The sequence below is a fragment of the Acartia tonsa genome, chromosome 11 (genome assembly GCF_053477335.1).
Source record: "Acartia tonsa isolate MP-2025a chromosome 11, ASM5347733v1, whole genome shotgun sequence".
In the NCBI taxonomy this organism is placed as follows: domain Eukaryota; kingdom Metazoa; phylum Arthropoda; class Copepoda; order Calanoida; family Acartiidae; genus Acartia; species Acartia tonsa.
This window is the reverse complement of record NC_137270.1, coordinates 12594924-12613672: the sequence shown is the minus strand read 5'-3', so window position 1 is coordinate 12613672 and position 18749 is coordinate 12594924. Positions and strand designations below refer to the sequence as shown.

At 32.9% G+C, this 18749-nt stretch overlaps 1 protein-coding gene across 2 annotated transcripts in view; it reads left to right on the top strand.

Annotated features, from left to right (window-relative positions):
• LOC145331048 (uncharacterized) overlaps nucleotides 1-18749 on the top strand; it is a 456415-nt gene that overhangs the window by 407309 nt on the left and 30357 nt on the right. For both annotated transcript variants that reach the window (XM_080175663.1, XM_080175664.1), the window contains 4 exons: nucleotides 1779-1876; nucleotides 7867-7967; nucleotides 8339-8406; nucleotides 13652-13795. In XM_080175663.1, the coding sequence (XP_080031789.1) occupies nucleotides 1779-1876; nucleotides 7867-7967; nucleotides 8339-8406; nucleotides 13652-13795 (411 nt within the window). The remainder of the gene's footprint in view (nucleotides 1-1778; nucleotides 1877-7866; nucleotides 7968-8338; nucleotides 8407-13651; nucleotides 13796-18749) is intronic.

Here is an 18749-nt window from a genome sequence, read left to right as displayed (position 1 = left end):
CAAGTTTTAATTTCTTTTGACGTTTCCAGCTGTTATGAAAAAAAAGTGTTCGTTTGGCGTTATAATTTTTTATCTTCTGCTACGTGATTAAATTTAAAACAATGCTACTGGTTAAAATTTTTAGTTCAATGTTTTTTGATTAAAGTATTTTTAGTTTTATGGTGTGATTATTCTGAGAGGGAGGGGACATTAGACTGTAAATTACTTTAATAATATTTTGATTGATTGATTCAAACTACCAATGTCAATAATTGTCACCCAATAATTTAAATCTACAGAAGGGGTAACTATTTTGTTTATCATCATTGGGGATGTACATTAATTTGACGACCACTATCTTATCCCTTATAAGTAAAATGTAAGTCACATATCAGCAATGAATACTTTAATTAAATGTAATTTTGTCGACGTAAAGATATCAAATCAAACAAATTTTTTGCGATTTTGGTTTAACAAACTTTTATATTATTAATTTTGATTCAGAGTCAGATTGAATATTTTTTGTATTTAAAATAGACTTGAGCTTAAAAGGAAAACCGCAAGGGTTCTTTCTGCATTTTCAATTAGGACCGAGAATTGCCCCGATAAAACATTTAAAAAATACACTTTCATTTGGTTTATGTTCATCCCCAACGTTGTTAAACAAAATTACCCTATCTGTAGATTAAGATAATTAATTGAAATCAAGGTCTAATAAAAATACCCAAAGTTTTTTTAGCCAATGAATAAGAAAAAGTGCTTATAAAACTTTGGGTACAGTCCAATGTCCCCTCCCCTCCCTTGATCTAAAAGAAACTTTAAACAGAATTTTCAAATGGGGCGGTTCCATCCTTCTCTAAGACGCATGAAGTAAAAATCTTATTGCATTTGAGATGGTTTTGAAGTTAAGCAATAATGAAAAGCATGCTTTTTTAGTAGCGAAGCTACTCTGTAATTAAGCAAAGGCTACAAAAATTCGTTTACTGAAAGTCTTGTAAACACCTTTTCTCATTCGTTGGCTTAAAACTTTAAGTACTTGTTTGGTTGGTACTAAAGTAAATCGTAGTGTCAAAACTTTTCAACCAAATATTGCAATCTCCAGAAAATGTACTTTTGTTTATCATAATTGGAGGATATACAACAATTTATGTCAATTGTCTTTTTCTCTTTTGCAATCCTATGCTATTAATAAGTCTAAGTCGACATAATTTAATGAATTGTTTGTCAACCAGTGGCGTCCACAGAGTTTTCATAGAGGAGCGTATTTCTTTCAAAATAGGAACTAAGACTTTTGGTTTAAAGAGGGGGTGGGAGGAGTACGTGATTTTGACATTTGGTCTTGACGTTTATGTTCCTATCCCTTCAATGCAACAAATAAAGATATGTCTATTGTCTAGTTAGTAAATAAGCTTGTAAAGGCTGCACTACTTTTAACCATAATAGTCCTTGTTAATTATCTTACTGGCTAATTGAATGCTTTAATTACATATACCATTTTCAGTTAAACCCCCAAATTTAGCTATTAATGTTTTTTATTTAAGAGAGGGTATTCCGTTGATACTACTATACTAGAAATCCGTAGTGCAATAATATCTATAGTAATTCTATTTGAAATAAATAAATTATTATACAAATAAAATACAACATTTACACTATAATAAAATTGATTGTAAAATATAGATAAAACTACTCACTATTTCAATTTTATGTTTTAGAACCTAAATTGTTTTAATAGTCTGCTTTAGTTTCTATAAAACTTAGCTTCCCTCGCTCTCAAACTAACTCTCATATTTTTTCAGGTTATCGTATTGGAGAGGAACCGCCGTATCGCCAAGGCGTATGCCAGAGCCCCCGTTTTAACCGTTAACGGTTCAGAAGATGGTTTTGATGGTTTCAGGTTGGTTTTTAACGATTTTTTTGAACATTCTATTCGGTCGTACAAGTATGCTTTAAAAATTAGAAATAGACAGATAGACCGACAGACCTTCATACATACGAATGACAGACATACCATCAGATTTGCAGACAAAAAAATGACAGATAGACATACATACATACTCTCAGACATGCAGACACTTAAAGAGACCTAAATGCATACACAGGCATACATACAGATATACATACATACACACGTGCAGACAGACAAAAAGACAAACAGACAGTCAGAAATACAGACAGACATACAGGCAGACAGACATACAGACAGACATACAGACATACATACAGACAGACAGACATACAGACAGACAGACATACAGACAGACATACATACACACATGCAGACAGACATACAGTCAAAAATACAGACAGACATACAGTTAGACATACAGACATACAGACAGACATACATACAGACAGACATACAGACAGACATACAGACAGACATACAGACAGACAGACATACAGACTGACATACAGACAAACATACATACAGACATACATACAGACAGACATACAGACTGACATACAGACAAACATACAGACAGACATACAGTCAGAAATACAGACAGGCATACAGACAGACATACAGACAAACATACATACAGACATACATACAGACAGACATACAGACAGACATACAGACAGACATACAGACAGACAGACATACAGTCAGTAATACATACAGACAGACATACAAACAGAAATACAGACAGACATACAGACATACATACAAACAGAAATACAGACAGACATACAGACAGACATAAAGACAGACATACAGATAGACAGATAGACATACAGACATACAGACAGATTGGCATACAGACAGACATACAGACAGACACACAGACAGACACACAGACAGACATACAGACAGACATACAGACAGACAGACATACAGACAGACATAAAGACAGATATACATATTGACAAACAGACAGACATACAGACAAATAGACAAATATAGAGCAAGTAAAAGAACACTTTTTGAACTTGCTTTGCTTGTTAAAAAATAGGTTTGTCAAATTTTTATACATTTTATATTTAGCCCAAAATTTCTCTATTATTTGATATAATCGCTAATCATCGTAAATTACAACAATCAAAAAAAAACGTCCACAAACATTAGGAAGTGTTTTGTCGCGTCAGCAAATGAAATTTAGGAGTACTTTTCTCATTTTACACTAATATACGGTTTTTTGCCCTTGCTAATTTATTGCCATAGCACAAAAAATACCCCTTCACTTACACGTTTAACTAATGTGTCCAAAAAAATTAGGCTTCTATCAAACAGTTTGGTAAAAACACTTTCTTAATGAATAAAAACCCCACCTTAAACCTTAAATTTCTACCCCTTGAAATAAACAGGGTACATCAATATCTCCCCTCCCCCATCCCCCCTTTAAAAAAAGAATAAGGGTATGCCAAAATAGTTTTTCAATTATCAGAAGTAATTTATTTACTTACCAAATAGGATTTTTATTCAATTTATCAAATGAATAAAACATTTTATTTTGGTGTAATGAAATTTATCAATTTCTGATCTTCAATGAAAAAAATCTAATCTTCGAAATTCGAGAGAGAAAAAAGTCAGAGATAGATCAATTGTAGATAAATCATAATCCCCCCCCCCCCCCACCCATCTAAATTGTGTAGCTTGAAATTTTTGGAAGTAATATATTTCTTCAAGTTACTTATCCCCACATCTAAAACCAACAAAAAATACTTTTTTTATTGGGGAAAAAATAGAATGATTTGGTTTGTTAAAAATATAATAATCTTCTTCTAATAGCTGCGCCCTGTTTTAATTGTGATTCCTTTAGTTCCTTGTTATTGGAATATAACAGTAGACTGTAAGCATTACCTACCCTAATACAATACTGTCATAATATGACTAAGAACCCCGCATTTATTTTAATGGCTGAGAAAAAAGCTACCACAAAAATATTAAGACAAAAGGCAAAAACATTTGGGGTTCAAACTTTTCAACAAAAATATATTTAGCCATTGACAAACTAAGAAGCATTGTATCATCATTCTTTCTTTATAGCTGATGTCGACTATTTGGATTTATGTAGTAAAAGTGATCCTAACTGACCTAGGTGATCCTAGGTTGATGTACATGGTAATTTTGTCGACATTACTACAATTATTTAGAATATCAATTATTATATATCTGCTATATAATTCACTCAAATAATGGCATAAATCCAGCCTAACGTTGTTTTGATAACATCACTAAAACAACATTATAAGAAGGTTTTTTTGTATTAATCATTGGCGGTTTTCAGAAAACGTCAAAAAACATAGTCATTATTTTATTGAGCCCAAATTAGCTCTAATTTAGAAGAAAAACCAACAGACATTTTTATATACAAACAAATCAAAACAAAAAAAGAAATTTTCATGAAACAAATTATTGATTTTGGTTTCTGATCAATAAAAATTTTATTTTAAATATTATTTTGAAATAATTGTAAATGACTGTAAAAATTATGAATATTATGATATTCCTTTCAATACAAATTTTATCTCGACTAGATAGCATTTAGTAAACTTCGACATTTTGTTCTATATAAGATTTACTTATTGAAACGTATATCCACCATTGGCAGTTTCTCATATTGCATTTGGACCTAAAATCTTTTTTTAAAGAAATCATTGTTTTTAGGTTAGGTTTAGTAAGTTAAGTAAGATTAATGGTTGGAGCCCCCAAAAAAGGCTTACAAATTTGTCTTAAGAAAAATAGGTTGGGGTTGTGGTTTGATTGAAAGCTTTCATTAACCATCTAACCATTAAAAAGTGATCAAAAAAGACACTTGATTTACACGTCGACATTACGTGTCCAGCAATAGCTTTACTTATAGAAACTTATATCCACCATTAGCAGTTTTATCTATATTACATCTGGACCACAAAACAAAATTTTAATGATCATTTTAGGTTAGGTTATAGTTAGAGCCCCTGCAGGGTTGGAGCCCTGCAGAGCTAAAGCCTCTAGCATAGTCTTAAAAATAAAAGAAAATTAAATTTGGGGTACACATTTGAGTAAAAGCACTCCATTTTATACGTTTTTTTTTTGTTGATATTTAAAACAGCACTTAAGCGAAACACTGGTCTATATATTTTTTTGAATGTATTATTTTAAAATCGTAAATAACAACACATGAACAACATTTGATATTAGCAAATGCCAAAATATACCAAATTTTCGACATTTAAAAATCTAGAAATGCCCAATTTTGACCTATTTCCCATGGAGGAAGGGGATAATGAACTGTAAATTATTCTGGTACTCAAAGTTTTATAAATATTTTCACTTATTCGTTAGCTTAAAACATTTGGGTACTTTTCTCGTTTGGTTGGTTCAAAGTAGCACTGTCCAAACTTTTCAATAATTTTTTTGACAGAAGTTGTAACTTTGTTTATTATCATTGGGATAGAACATCAATTTATCTTCCATTGTCTTATCCCTTAGGATCCCTGCCAGTTTTCCGTACGTGTGGAGCAAATCCAAATCCAAATAATTTTTAAAGTTCAGCTGTAAATCCCTTTCGAGATAAAGGATTAGGACAATGGCTGATAATTTAATATTCACTAAAAGTTATGCAGGGATTTTATGGTATTTGAAAGTGGAGATAAATAATCTATCTTCTATTGGACTTTCCCTGGTTAGACAAATATTGTTTTATCTTCATTGACATATTCTTATATCCATGAGTATAAAGTAAACCACATAAGATAACCTCCCCTAGTTGTTACAATTCATTGTTGCAAAATTAAAAATTAGCAAAAAATCGAATTTTAACAATTATGTCGAATATAAGGAAATGGCCACAGTTGACATGATTTCGATATGCTTGATAATTACGTCGACTTTAGGACTGCTTTTATGCTTCTTTTCCTTTTTATGCCTTAAATATTCTGCACATTTTCTTTTTGTCTATTTTTTCTATATTTCCACTGAAAAGGGTGGACACTCTCCCCTAATCTAGTTCCGGTAAATTTTTTGATGCAAAAAAATAATTGCAATCACCAGGGAAGTAGGGAACGAATATTTGATCCAATATTCAATATTATGGTTGAATAAAATAATGCATCTTTTCTTATTTAAGGCAGTTTGAAAAGTGTTTAGGTAAAGGGGGGGTTAATTACTTATATCATGCTAGCTGACATAATAATTTAAAATATTTTTTTCTTCTTACTTTAGAGAGTTTTGCCCTCTCCATTGGACATTGTAGGACATTCTATGAAAAATGCTTTTCTAAAACTAGAATTTAAATAATCATCGATTGTCTTAACCCTACATTCATGGAGATCTGGCAAAAGTTTTTATGCAAAGCCCGCAAAGGGCCAGGAGGATCAAAGCTAAATGCTGCAATTTTCGAACCATCCACTTCCAGGGATTCAGGGTTGGGTAATAATTTTCAAAATTGGGACTTAATTCATCAAAATAAAATTATAATAAAAAATCAGGGATCGGCAGCCGCGCGTAAGCCGCGTGTAAGCCTCAGTGAAATCTTCATTTTTCCACTATAAAATTCAGCTGTATATATAAAACTGCTCTTTAGAAGACTATCCTGCTTTGTGAAATTTCCTTTTCAGCTCACAAGCAGGTTTAAAACTGAGGCTTATGCGCGGCTGAGGCGCGGCTGCCGAACCCTGAAAAAAATTCTCCTTTTGAATATAATGAATTATCAAGAAAATTATTAATATGTTTTTCATTGACCTATCCCTTTGTCCCCCGAATAACAAACATATGCATAATCCACACTATTAACACCTTTCTAGATTAAATTCCCTCTCAATTGGGGAAAGGGGGACTATAACCTCTCCCCCATTTAATCTGATACACATTGCTAATATGTTCCTATACGATTATATATGATTTTTTGAAAATAATATCAATCATTTCTTTAGTGAAAAAATTAAAGAATATTTTATCAAATGTAAGAAAAAGAAGAATATGTAGATCAAGAATGTGGAAATTTTTCAACAAACCAATCATTAGATAACTTCAATATGAATTAGGAAAACATGAGGTTTTATAAAAACAACTTTTTAAAATTCAATAGAACAATAAAGTATTACAGCAAAATTTGCTGTTTTGCTAAAACTCTATTTGAAGATGTGTGGAGAATAAACATTTACTCCCCTTGCAAAAAAGGGGTGGTGTCTCAAAAAAACAAATTTGCTCAAAAAGGTTTTTAAATCTAAGGGCCTAAAATAATTATAAACATCAGGACTGTAAATACACTAGTACCTTCAAATTATAAGCACATTACTTCATTCGTTATCTAAAAACCTTGGAGAACTAGTAGTGTCTAAACATTGCCGCCAATAAATTTATTGACTATGATATTTTTCGGGGTGTGGGTCAATTAATCGTTCTTTATCTCTGGAGGCAAAATTCCTGTTATTTTATAAATATAAAACTATATTCAAAGTCAACGCAATACTTTTAGTTGTAAAGTTTTGTATTTTTTGTTAATTTGTAGCCCACCTTCATTGCAATTCTGCTTATAACACTTTAGTTTGCACGGCTAAAAACTGATTTTAATTCCATTAATTTTCTTTATAAAACACATTAAGGTCAAGAAGGAAGCATTTTTAATTTATTTAAAACTAGCGGCTGCGCTCCTAGCATCTTTGTTTATTCAAGGGTGAGGAGGGTCAGTAAAATGGACTGAAGACAAATACATGAAGAACAAATAGCATAAAACCATCCCAAAAAGGGCAGTTTTCCTAATATAGAGAACTCAATTGGGTCAGTTATTAGCAGGATGTTTGTTATCTACCAAGGACAGACTTTTACAGGGATATTGCAAAGAATATCAGTTTATTATCCATTAAATATCACTGCATCCATTTCAATGTATATAAAACGCCCTGCGGGAACCCTACTTCAAAGAAAAACCTAACCTAACAATTGTTCTTTTTGTTCAGAATTGGTGTAAATGGATTTGAAAATCCGCTGCGGGACCCTAAAACCGAGGAATTTAAGAAACAAATTGGCTCCGGCTGCAAACTAAAGATGGACGATACAGGTAACTGTTGTTATGTCAAATGTGTGACAGGAATTCATTGACTCAAATACAGACACATTTTATTTCATACAAAGTTTGGAAAAGTCGAGCAATAAAGGAGTTGATTGTCTGTATATAATGTTAAATAATAAGTGCTTTCTTCTTTATATCTATAAATGTTTTTTTATCTGACCGTCTGATTTGAAGAGCCTCGTTTTCAGGACGACATCATCTTTGTGTATTAGTGTTTTAAAAATTCAATATATACTATCTGTGATTTATTGACCATACCTTCAAAAAAACACCTATTTTACTGTTAACTACTTAAAATACCTCTCGTTTTTTAAACTGCGCTTCCCTGGGTATAATTCATAATCGTTCTTGTTTTTTAGGGAATATTTTGGTAAAACGGTTGGCCAAGTCACACATATACGTCAAGAATACTCTGGAAGAAAATGCGGTAAGTTTTTTTTCCAGTCTGACTTTGAAACCGACTAATATCCGTAGGATTAGAACCGGTTGTGATTCATATTGTAAAATCAGGTATAGCACCGTATTACAGAAACTTTTACACGAATCTTAAAATAAAATCATGAAATGAATAACAGTTTTGCCACTCAAAACTAGTTTTAATCTTATATTTTTTTATTTCATTTCCGCAGAAAGTTGTAAATAATAAGATGCAATTAAGAATTTTATTTTTTGTTGCTGGTTTTATTACGCTTATCTTTGTTTCTTGTTTAATAAGAATTATAATTCTACAAATTATGAGGTTCCTTATTTAAAAGTTCCTATAGAGTACTGAGACTTACCACCTCCTCCCACAATTTTAAAATTAATTCAAATGGTTTTGTCTATGCCTGTGGGGCCCTATCCTGCTTTTAGTTTCAATAAATCAAGTAATAAGTTATTCTTATATAGTTGCTGCGCTAACAAAGTTGTGGGAACCCGTTTTGACACTTTTTCTTGCTTACACAACCAACTTGGCACAAGTGTCTGGGAATCAAAAACATTTTTTCTTGGAATTTTTCATTTTTTATGCTATCTCGTAATAATCGCAAAAAAACGCTGGTTTTATACAAATTCCTTAAATTTTTGTCAACTCTTGGTAGCGAAGCTACTTTGTAACTCACTTTTCTGTACGTCCTCAAGGGTAAATTGATTTAATGATTCTTTGGTGTACATTCCGTTTGCCAATGGACATCTACTCTATTACTGAATAGGTCTGTCTAACTTGTTCTAATGGATGTTTTCATTCTTGTTTTCATTAAAATCCTCTTTATTTTTGTAAAATGTTACGCTTTAAAGTAATTTTTGAATTTAATTTGATATTTCCTAAAACTCATTTAGACGACACTTTAGAATTTAGTCTATCGCCAGATGTATATTATCAGCATTAATATCTTAAATTTGGGAGGGGCGGTACCCTTAAAATTATTAATTTTAAGTACAAGTGTTTGAATAAAGGGATAAGACAATGGATGATCTATTAAGCCAGCCGCTAATTGCTTTTAATTATATTTTTTTTTGAGGGGTGGGGGAGAAATGGTTGTAAATTCATATAGATAGCACTATCCTTTTCTTATATAATAATTACCCAAAGATATTTATGGGGTGCAGGGCAGGAGGTACTTCTTGAAGTACTGGGGGATATTGACGTCCCTCCTCTACCAGTCACCCTTCCTTCCAGGGATATGGAAGGTTTGCGTAGGACTAACTATCCTACCTGTAAAAATCTCCACAGTTAGCGAAAACACCCACAGAACCTCAAACACTTATGGCTTTCACACAGCCAGAGGTGTACATGAAACAAGAACCGTTGGAACTGATGCTCAGTTTACTGAGAATATGAAAGATGATGGTCAAATCCGAAAGGAAGCTATCAACTTGATGACAGGACCAATAAGTTCTAAGCAAAGCTGTAAGATAGGAACCTGGAATGTTAGAACAATGTATGAGTCAACTAAAACAGCCCAAGTAGTTAAAGAAATGACAAGTTACAATATTGGAATACTTGGAATTGCGGAATGTAGATGGACAGGACAAGGACAAACTACAACCAAAGATGGCCACCTAATACTTTATTCTGGTCATGAAAGCCAACATATGTATGGTGTTGCTATAATTATTCAAAAACGACATGTCAATTCACTAATAGACTGGAAACCTATATCAGACAGAATAATTATGGCTAGATTCCAATCAAGGCATTGCAAGTTGACTATTATCCAATGCTACGCCCCAACAAATGACAAAGATGGAGAAGTAAAACAAGAGTTTTATGATCAACTGCAATCAATCAGAAACTCAGTACCCAAACATGACATGTGCCTAGTTCTTGGAGATATGAATGCTAAAGTAGGAACTGACAGGACTGGAGTGGAGAACGCAATGGGACACTTTGGTATAGGTACAAGAAATGAAAATGGAGAACTTTTACTTGAATTCTGTTTAAATAATGATATGGTTGTAGGAGGTACACTATTCCAACACAAAAACATTCACAAATATACCTGGACAACGCCTGATGGACAAACAAGAAACATGATTGACCACATTATGATCAATAGAAAATGGGTCAAGTCAATGCAAGACTGTAGGAGTTACAGAGGAGCCGACATATTTAGTGACCATGAACTAGTTGTCAGTAAGATTAAATTAAAGCTGAAGCGTACTGGCCATGATAAAAAGAGTGAGATTGGTAGACAATATGATTCTTCAAGATTAAAGGACCCTGTGATAAAGAATGAATTTGTCTTAAAACTCAGAAATAGATTTCAGGTCTTAGAGAACCTAAATGACGAGACTGAGATCACATGGACTTCAATTAAAGAAAACTTTCAATCTACTGCTAAGGAAATCCTAGGACACAAGAAACCAGAGAAAAAGGACTGGATCTCTGATGAAACATGGAACAAAATAGAAGAGAGAAAGAAGCTTAAAAATAAAATTCATAGTGCTCAAGACTGGGCTGACATGAGCAATTTAAGAACTGAATATACTGCTAAAGATAAAGAGGTCAAAAAGTGCACAAGGAAAGACAAGAGAGATTACATTGACAATCTGGCTGAAAAGGCCCAAAGAGCAGCTGACTTCGGTAACATGAAAACAGTATACAACATAACCAGGCAACTAAGTGGAAAATGTAACAAAAAGATTGGTGAGACTATCAAGGCTAAAGATGGTAAATTACTCACTACAGAAAAAGAAGTTGCTGAAAGGTGGAAATCGCATTTTGAAGAAGTGTTGAACAGACCTGAACCAGAAATTACTGCTGAACCAGAACCAGGACATGAAATAGACATAGACACACGACCACCAACTATTCAAGAAGTTAAAGCTGCTATACATAGTCTAAAGAATGACAAAGCACCTGGACCTGACTTAATAACTGCCGAAATGCTTAAGGCAGACATAGATCTTTCTGCTAGGACTCTAACTGATCTCTTTGATAAAATTTGGAGGCAAGAAAAGATACCAACGGACTGGTCTAAAGGTATAATCATAAAACTTCCTAAGAAGGGAGATTTGAACAATTGTGATAATTGGAGAGGAATTATGCTGCTTTCTATCCCAAGCAAGGTCCTATGTAAAATTATTTTAAACAGAATTGATGAGAAAATTGACAATAAACTAAGAGAAGAACAAGCTGGATTCCGTGCTGGAAGGGGCTGTGTTGACCAAATTTTCACCCTTAGGACGGTTATTGAACAATGTGTTGAATTTAACAAGCCACTCCATGTAAATTTTGTTGATTTCTCTAAGGCCTTTGACTCCATACACAGACAAACACTCTGGAAAATACTAAGAAGTTATGGTATACCTGAAAAGATGATAATTATGATAACTAAATTCTATGACAACTTCCAAGCCTGTGTTTCAGTTGGAAACAATAAGACATCTGATTTCTTTAGAATAAGCACTGGAGTTAGACAGGGATGCATTTTATCACCTATTCTATTTATATTGGTCATTGACTGGGTGATGAAGAAAACCACAGAGGACAAAAAACGTGGTCTCCAGCTGGGCATACTAGGACACCTAGAGGATCTGGACTTTGCTGATGACCTGGCACTGATTTCAGAAACAATCAAGCATCTACAAGCTAAAACAGATAGACTAGTCAAATATGCAGGACAAGTCGGGCTCCTTGTTAATGTCAAGAAGACCGAAATTATGAATATACCTACAAACCCTGATCAAAATATAACAATAAATGGTGAAAAATTGAAACAAAGCAACAAATTCACCTATCTGGGGAGTGTTATCAGCAGCGAAAATGGCTCAAAAGCTGATATTAAGACCAGGATTGATAAGGCTAGGGTTGCTTTCAACAGTCTACACAACGTTTGGAATTCAAAGAAACTTGCTCTGAAAACAAAAATCAGACTTTACAACAGTAATGTGAAATCAGTTCTTCTTTATGGAGCTGAATGCTGGAGAACTGTGAAAACTGAAACAAATCAACTTAATGCATTTCACAATAGCTGCCTAAGAAGAATTTGCAAAATATTCTGGCCAAACAAAATATCAAACATTGATCTGTATGCTAAGACCAAGTGCAATAGTATTGAAGCAGAAGTGAAATATAAAAGACTAAGGTGGCTAGGACATGTGCTCAGAATGGAACAAAATAGGTTTCCAAAAAAGTGCTTAAAATGGAACCCCACCACTGGTAAACGTAAACGGGGACAACCAAAAATGACCTGGAGGCGGAGCACTGAAAAGGACCTCTTTAATTTGGAATTAACATGGGGAGAAGCTGAAGCACTTGCCAAAAAAAGGAATTCATGGAGGAACAAGGTGTCCGTATTCTCTGGACTTAACAGTCAAAAAGAGAGATGCGCCTGATGATGATGATTTATGGGGTGTATTAATCTATCGTCAATTGACCTATCCCTGAACCATAGCGGAATTGTTATCCTGGGTTGATAAAGGAATCAGATACTCGATTAAAAGTTTTTGACCCCCTAAATAATATCAATAATTTTCAAGCTATCTAGGGGATCTTAACGACACATGAAAAGACGCACAAAAATCCTATATTTACAATTCCCGCAAATTCTTACTTTTGACTTTGGTAGTTAAAAATTTTAAGGAATAATTTGTGTTCTAATGACCTAAATAACTTTATATCAAAGGCGAAATTTGAGCTTCAAAATGCAGAAAAGCAATACTTTTATCTCAATTACGATTATTATAATATTCCAGAGGTAGATTCTTTAAAAAAATTTTGGCTCACTGCCTCACTAAAATTAGTGAGGCTGGCTAAAATTTTTTGTAAAAAATCCTCCAAAATCTACAAAAACTAAACAAAATCTTATGTTAATAATCCTTTTTACGATTTTATTTAATTTTTGTAGACTTTTTATGCGATTTTGGAGGATTTTTCACAAAATTTTTATTGAGTCTCACTAATTTTAGTGAGGCAGTGAGCCAAAAAGTTGTTTAAGAATCCACCTCAGGTATCGAGCAGCATCCCAAAGTTTCTTTGATAACAATTATAGCATGCAAAAGGACCATAAGTTTAAAAAAAAAACATTTGGCCTTGATAATGATTATTCAATCATTGTGATATACTGATAACAATATTAGAATAACTTTTGTGTCCATTATAATCATTTATAATTTCCTTATTCAAATAAGGCAGCGATTATATAATTCACAAAAACAAAACATTTTATCTCAATACTGATCTTTTTTAGGTATCCAACGACATCCTGAAGCTGCCCAACGGCTTGCTGGAGGCAGAGAAACCCTTCAAGCTCTTCGACATGAAGAAGTTCCAACAGAATGTGAACAGAGAGCTCAAGCGCCAGTACCCAGAGCGTCAGAAGCTGGAAACACAGGTAGAGTTACAAATTGGCAGACCGAACGACAGACAGACAGCTATTTTTTAATGTTAAAAGAAGTAATTAAAATAAATTGTACGAATGACAAAGATAAGCTACTCTGAAATTGAAAACAGTTGTTTTATTAATTGCACCGATTTTAGGGTTGTTAATTTGTCATATATATTTTTATCTAAGATAAGACATTAATTATGTTAAATTAAATTACCCTTTCTGCAATTAAAAATTGTTTATTAAAAAGTTTGAACACAATTAGTTTGAACCAACCAAGATATATTTTTTTTAAACTTTGGGTACAAGTATAATTTACAGTCCAATGTCCTCTCCCACCCTGCTAAAACTCCTTTTAAATGACCTCGTAATAAACATAAATTATCCCTTTTTTGACCCAAAAATTGGTCACTCAAATTATGGCTGGAGGCGAGACAATATAAAATGCGGAACAGAGATTTAAATTAGTTTCATCAAAATGAAGGTTTATTTTATACATGCACAAAGATTACAAAATTCAAACCGAATAAAATAGCTGCACAGTGCGTATGAAGGTGCTTTGACTTTAGTGTCAGAACCTAAATTGGGACAAATCCACTAGGAGTTACCGCATAATCATGACAAGAAAAGCAAAGATTATTTATTTAAAATTTTGAACAAATTTAGATTTTATTGAAAAGTGAAATGAAGTTACCTAACCTAGGGTAATGAAATGCACTATGTCCTAATTTAGGTTCTGACACTAAAGTCAAAGCGTCTTTAAACGCACTGTGGGCTGAATTTCAGTCAGTGTCTAACCTTAGGTATCCTAATGACATTAGTTCAGGACACATAACCGTTTTTTTTCCTACGTTAAAATATGGTTTCTAACATTTTTGTCAAATCGTAGTGGTTTATATAAAAGGTGAATCTTTTCTACATTAGATTTATATGTAAGTGGATTAAAACCTTTAACTTTTAAGGGCGAAAGGGAGAGTTTCCTTCAAAAAAAAAATTGAAATCAATCATTTTACCCTCCTAAAACATTAGAATTTCTGTAACAATATGGAATAATTCCACAATTATTGTTTCATATTCGCGAAAAAAATAGAAAGACAATAAGATTTGGGGGATTTTTGCGAAAGTGATAACTTACCGCTAAAACCTTTTTCTAATAGCTTCCTTAAAATATTTGATAAACAGCAAATTACAGGGAGGGGGAGGATAATAGCTGTAAAATTGATTAACAACTATTTCTTCTTCTTGGTATTACTACCTACAAAGTGATAAATTTCCTTTCATGTGATTGGAGGTAATATCTAATTACCTCCAATTTTTCTATCCCCTTATCCCTGATAAATTCCAATTAATTTTATTGGTATACCAAATGACGGTGAATCCTAAAATGGTGGGTCCGGCTCTCTGGCATATCTCAATTTTGGCGAACTTAAAATTTTGCAACGCCTTAGTAGAAACAAAATTAATTTATATTTAGAATATATACATTCTGTATTAAAAAGCAATTAAAATTATCAAGAAATTTAATTTTGTATAACAAAAATATCAATTTGATTTTAAAAATTAGCGATGACATCGCAGACAACTTCGTATGAAACTAATGTAAAAATGCGAGTTACTTCTAGGATGTCATGACACTTTTTTTTAGTAGCGAAGCTACTCTATTTCCAAAATATCCATCTATACTTAACTTTGTCATAAATGGAGTAGGGGAAAGGTGATTTTCTCAGCTACTATTCAAGATAGACACCTGAAACTTCTTGACACCATTCATATAATCATTTTTGAAAACAATGGCAGTTGTAGGTAGCTTTACCCCTTCCGTTTTTGAGTGGGGAGGAGGGGGACGGGCATTGAACGCTTCCTTTAACCTTTTATATCATCCTCTATTACAGCAAGAAGGTTGTGTGCATATTCCCTGGTTGTTAAAAAATTTCCGACCGTAAGTCGTTACCTTGATAAAACAAACAAATAAACTATTAGGAAACCATTGTTCTAGAGTTCCTCAGGTGTTTTCTATCTAATTTTATGTGTGAGAGTCCACATCTCCATCCTTGGGGTTACAGGATGCGAACAAACAAGGCAGGATCATGCAGGTGAAGAACAAAAATATTTTTTTTTACTTAAACAAAGCTTTTTACATTACCAATGTATTAAAAGATCCTATAGTAGTCCATATCAATTTAAAATATAGGGTTTAAAGTCATTTTCAGGTTTTGGGTATGACCTGCATAAAACTTTAAATGGCTCCTATGAAAGCACTTTTAGACTAAGATAATTTTATTTTTAAACTCCAAGCTTAAACTAACATGTTAACATGACATATTAAAATGTCATAAAAATCTGCCGCTATTTTCCCACCAACCGCTAACTGCAGTGACAGACAAATTCCAAGTACACCACTGAAGTTTATATTTTGAGAATTCTAATACAAAATAAACTTTTTTTTTGGAAAAATTGCTCTTCTACCCTCAAAAATAAAGAAAACTACAGCAGCTTAAAATCTTTAAAAAGGGCCTAACAAGGATGACAACATCCATAAGTAGCGTGGCACAAAAATCGTGGATGGGAATACATACAAATAGAATGAAAGAGTAATCTTTAAAATCAAGAAAAGATTCACTGGAAAAAATAAACACAAAACCTTATTTTATTTTCTATAATGATTGACATACCAACGGCCAAAGTAAATTATATGCTGGATTTAATTTAGATATCAATAACTAAAAAAGATTTGAAAATCGGACCATAAACACCAAAGTTATGGTGAAAAATTTGAAAAATACAAATATAGCCTAAAACCTGCTAAAAAGCAGTCCGACCGCTATGAATGTGTTAAAGTTAATTATGCTCGTTAGTGTTGGGAATGTTGACAAAAAGTTTCAGCCTTCTATCTGTCATAGGAGCCGAGAAAATCACGTTCCCCCCACTTTGTCTCCAACCGAAATACGGACATTTTGAATTATAGAGTAGCTTCGATACTAAAGTAAAAGGGTAGGAAATACAGAAATTCTTTATAAAACAAACACTCTTTTAGACGGACTAAAAGACATTTTAAATTATAGAGTAAATTGCAAACAAATAAAAGATTCATTTTTCAGCTCAATTTGTTCCTGCAAACATTTAAAAAAAAGCCTTTCTATAATTTTCATCGGTCCCCCCGCCCGTACGTCCGTCCATACGAATTAGAAAGTGTAGCAACTCTACCAAGAAAGTCTGTACGTTCATTTAACCCTTAACGGTCGGAGAGGGGGGGGGCGTTGAACGCCCCCCCATCCGTTTTTTTCTATCTCATTTTCTGTGTGTGAAAGATAAAGAGCCCATACTGCTTGACTTTTTAAGTGTGGGTAAGACACATAACTGAGAGTTGGAATTTTTTGAATATCTCCATCCTGGCGGGCACAGGATGCCAGCAAACCTGGCAGAGTCATCCAGGTAAAGAACAAAAATATTTTTTTAATTAAACAAAGCATTTTATCTTACCAAAATACTAAAATATCCTTTAGTAGTACATCCTCATATTAAATACAGGTGTTCAAGTCAATTTCAGGTTCCAGGTATGATCCTGCAGGTCCTGATCCTCCAGGTCTCCAGAAATCTTTAAAAGGCTCCTGTGGCCGCAATTTTTGACTTAGAGACTTCAAACTTTAAACTTAAGCTTTTCTTACATGTCTACATAATGTATAATGTATAAAGATCCGCCGCCGTTTTCCCGCCGACCGCCGACTGCGGCGGCTGGCAGCTGCCAAATATAGCTGCTGCCGCTGAAATTTATGTTTTGATATTTCAAATATAAAATTTACATAAAAATAAACATTTTCTGCAAAAAAATTTTCTTCTGGCTTCAAAAATAAAAAAGTTACAGCCGTTTAAAATTTTTAAGTAAAAAAGGACCTAAAAACAAAGGTTGTTAAATAAAAGGGTGAAGGAAGCAAAAATTGACTTTGACTTACTTAAGGTCGGAAATTCATCATAACACAGGGGACTTGCACCAAAAAATATAGCCCTCTAGCTCTAATAGGAACTGAGATAATAAGGGGGAGCGTTGAACGCCCCCCCCCCCCCCCGACTGATTAAGGTGCGGTAAGGGGCCCGACTGTTAAGGGTTAAAACATGCTGATTTGTAACTTTTTTGACAACATTTTTTGTATGAAATAATAATTAAAATCGACATTTTAGAATTGTCATATCAATTTCGAATTTTTCATAATGATTCCTATGACAGTTAGGCACAATTTAGAACAGTTTTGTACGAATAAGAAAGCGTAGCAACTCTATATTATCTATCAGAAAGTCAGTAACTCCATTAAAAGATGCTGTTTATCCTTTTTATCTGGTTTTTGGAATAATGATTCCTAGGAAAATAAGTTAAAGTATTATAAGCAAGGCATCCTTATAATCAAATCCTAAATATGAAAGTATGTCCTTTTACTGATTCCTATATTCATGCAATTTTACAAAAAATGTATGTACAATTTTGTTTAGACTTGGAAATTAATGTTCGTAATTTATTGTTTGACTGTTCTTCCTTCTGATTTTAGAACTTTGATTTTATGGATGTTGTCATCCTCGTTTTACTTTAAAGTGAACACATTTTATATTCTGCGAATAAATTGACGCCTAAGCTAAAGTCACCCGTTACTGTTGAAATGAAAGATAATCAGAAATAAAATATGATACATGTATAAAAAATCAATATTTTTTATATTTTTATTCTCAAAACTGTTTAATTAATGGTGGTGAATTAACCACTTTTTTGTACGCCCCCCTTGAAACGCCTCTATTATTCTACATTCAAATTGATAATAGTACACAATGTTATAAGGTACATTGTTGTATTGATTTTTTAAAAGAAAAAAGAAATTTAATTTTAAAAGATAATTTAATAACAACCGTTCGAGATTATATTAATCAATAATAATTTTTAGATTTTTTCGTTTAATTAAATTCTTTGAAATTTTGG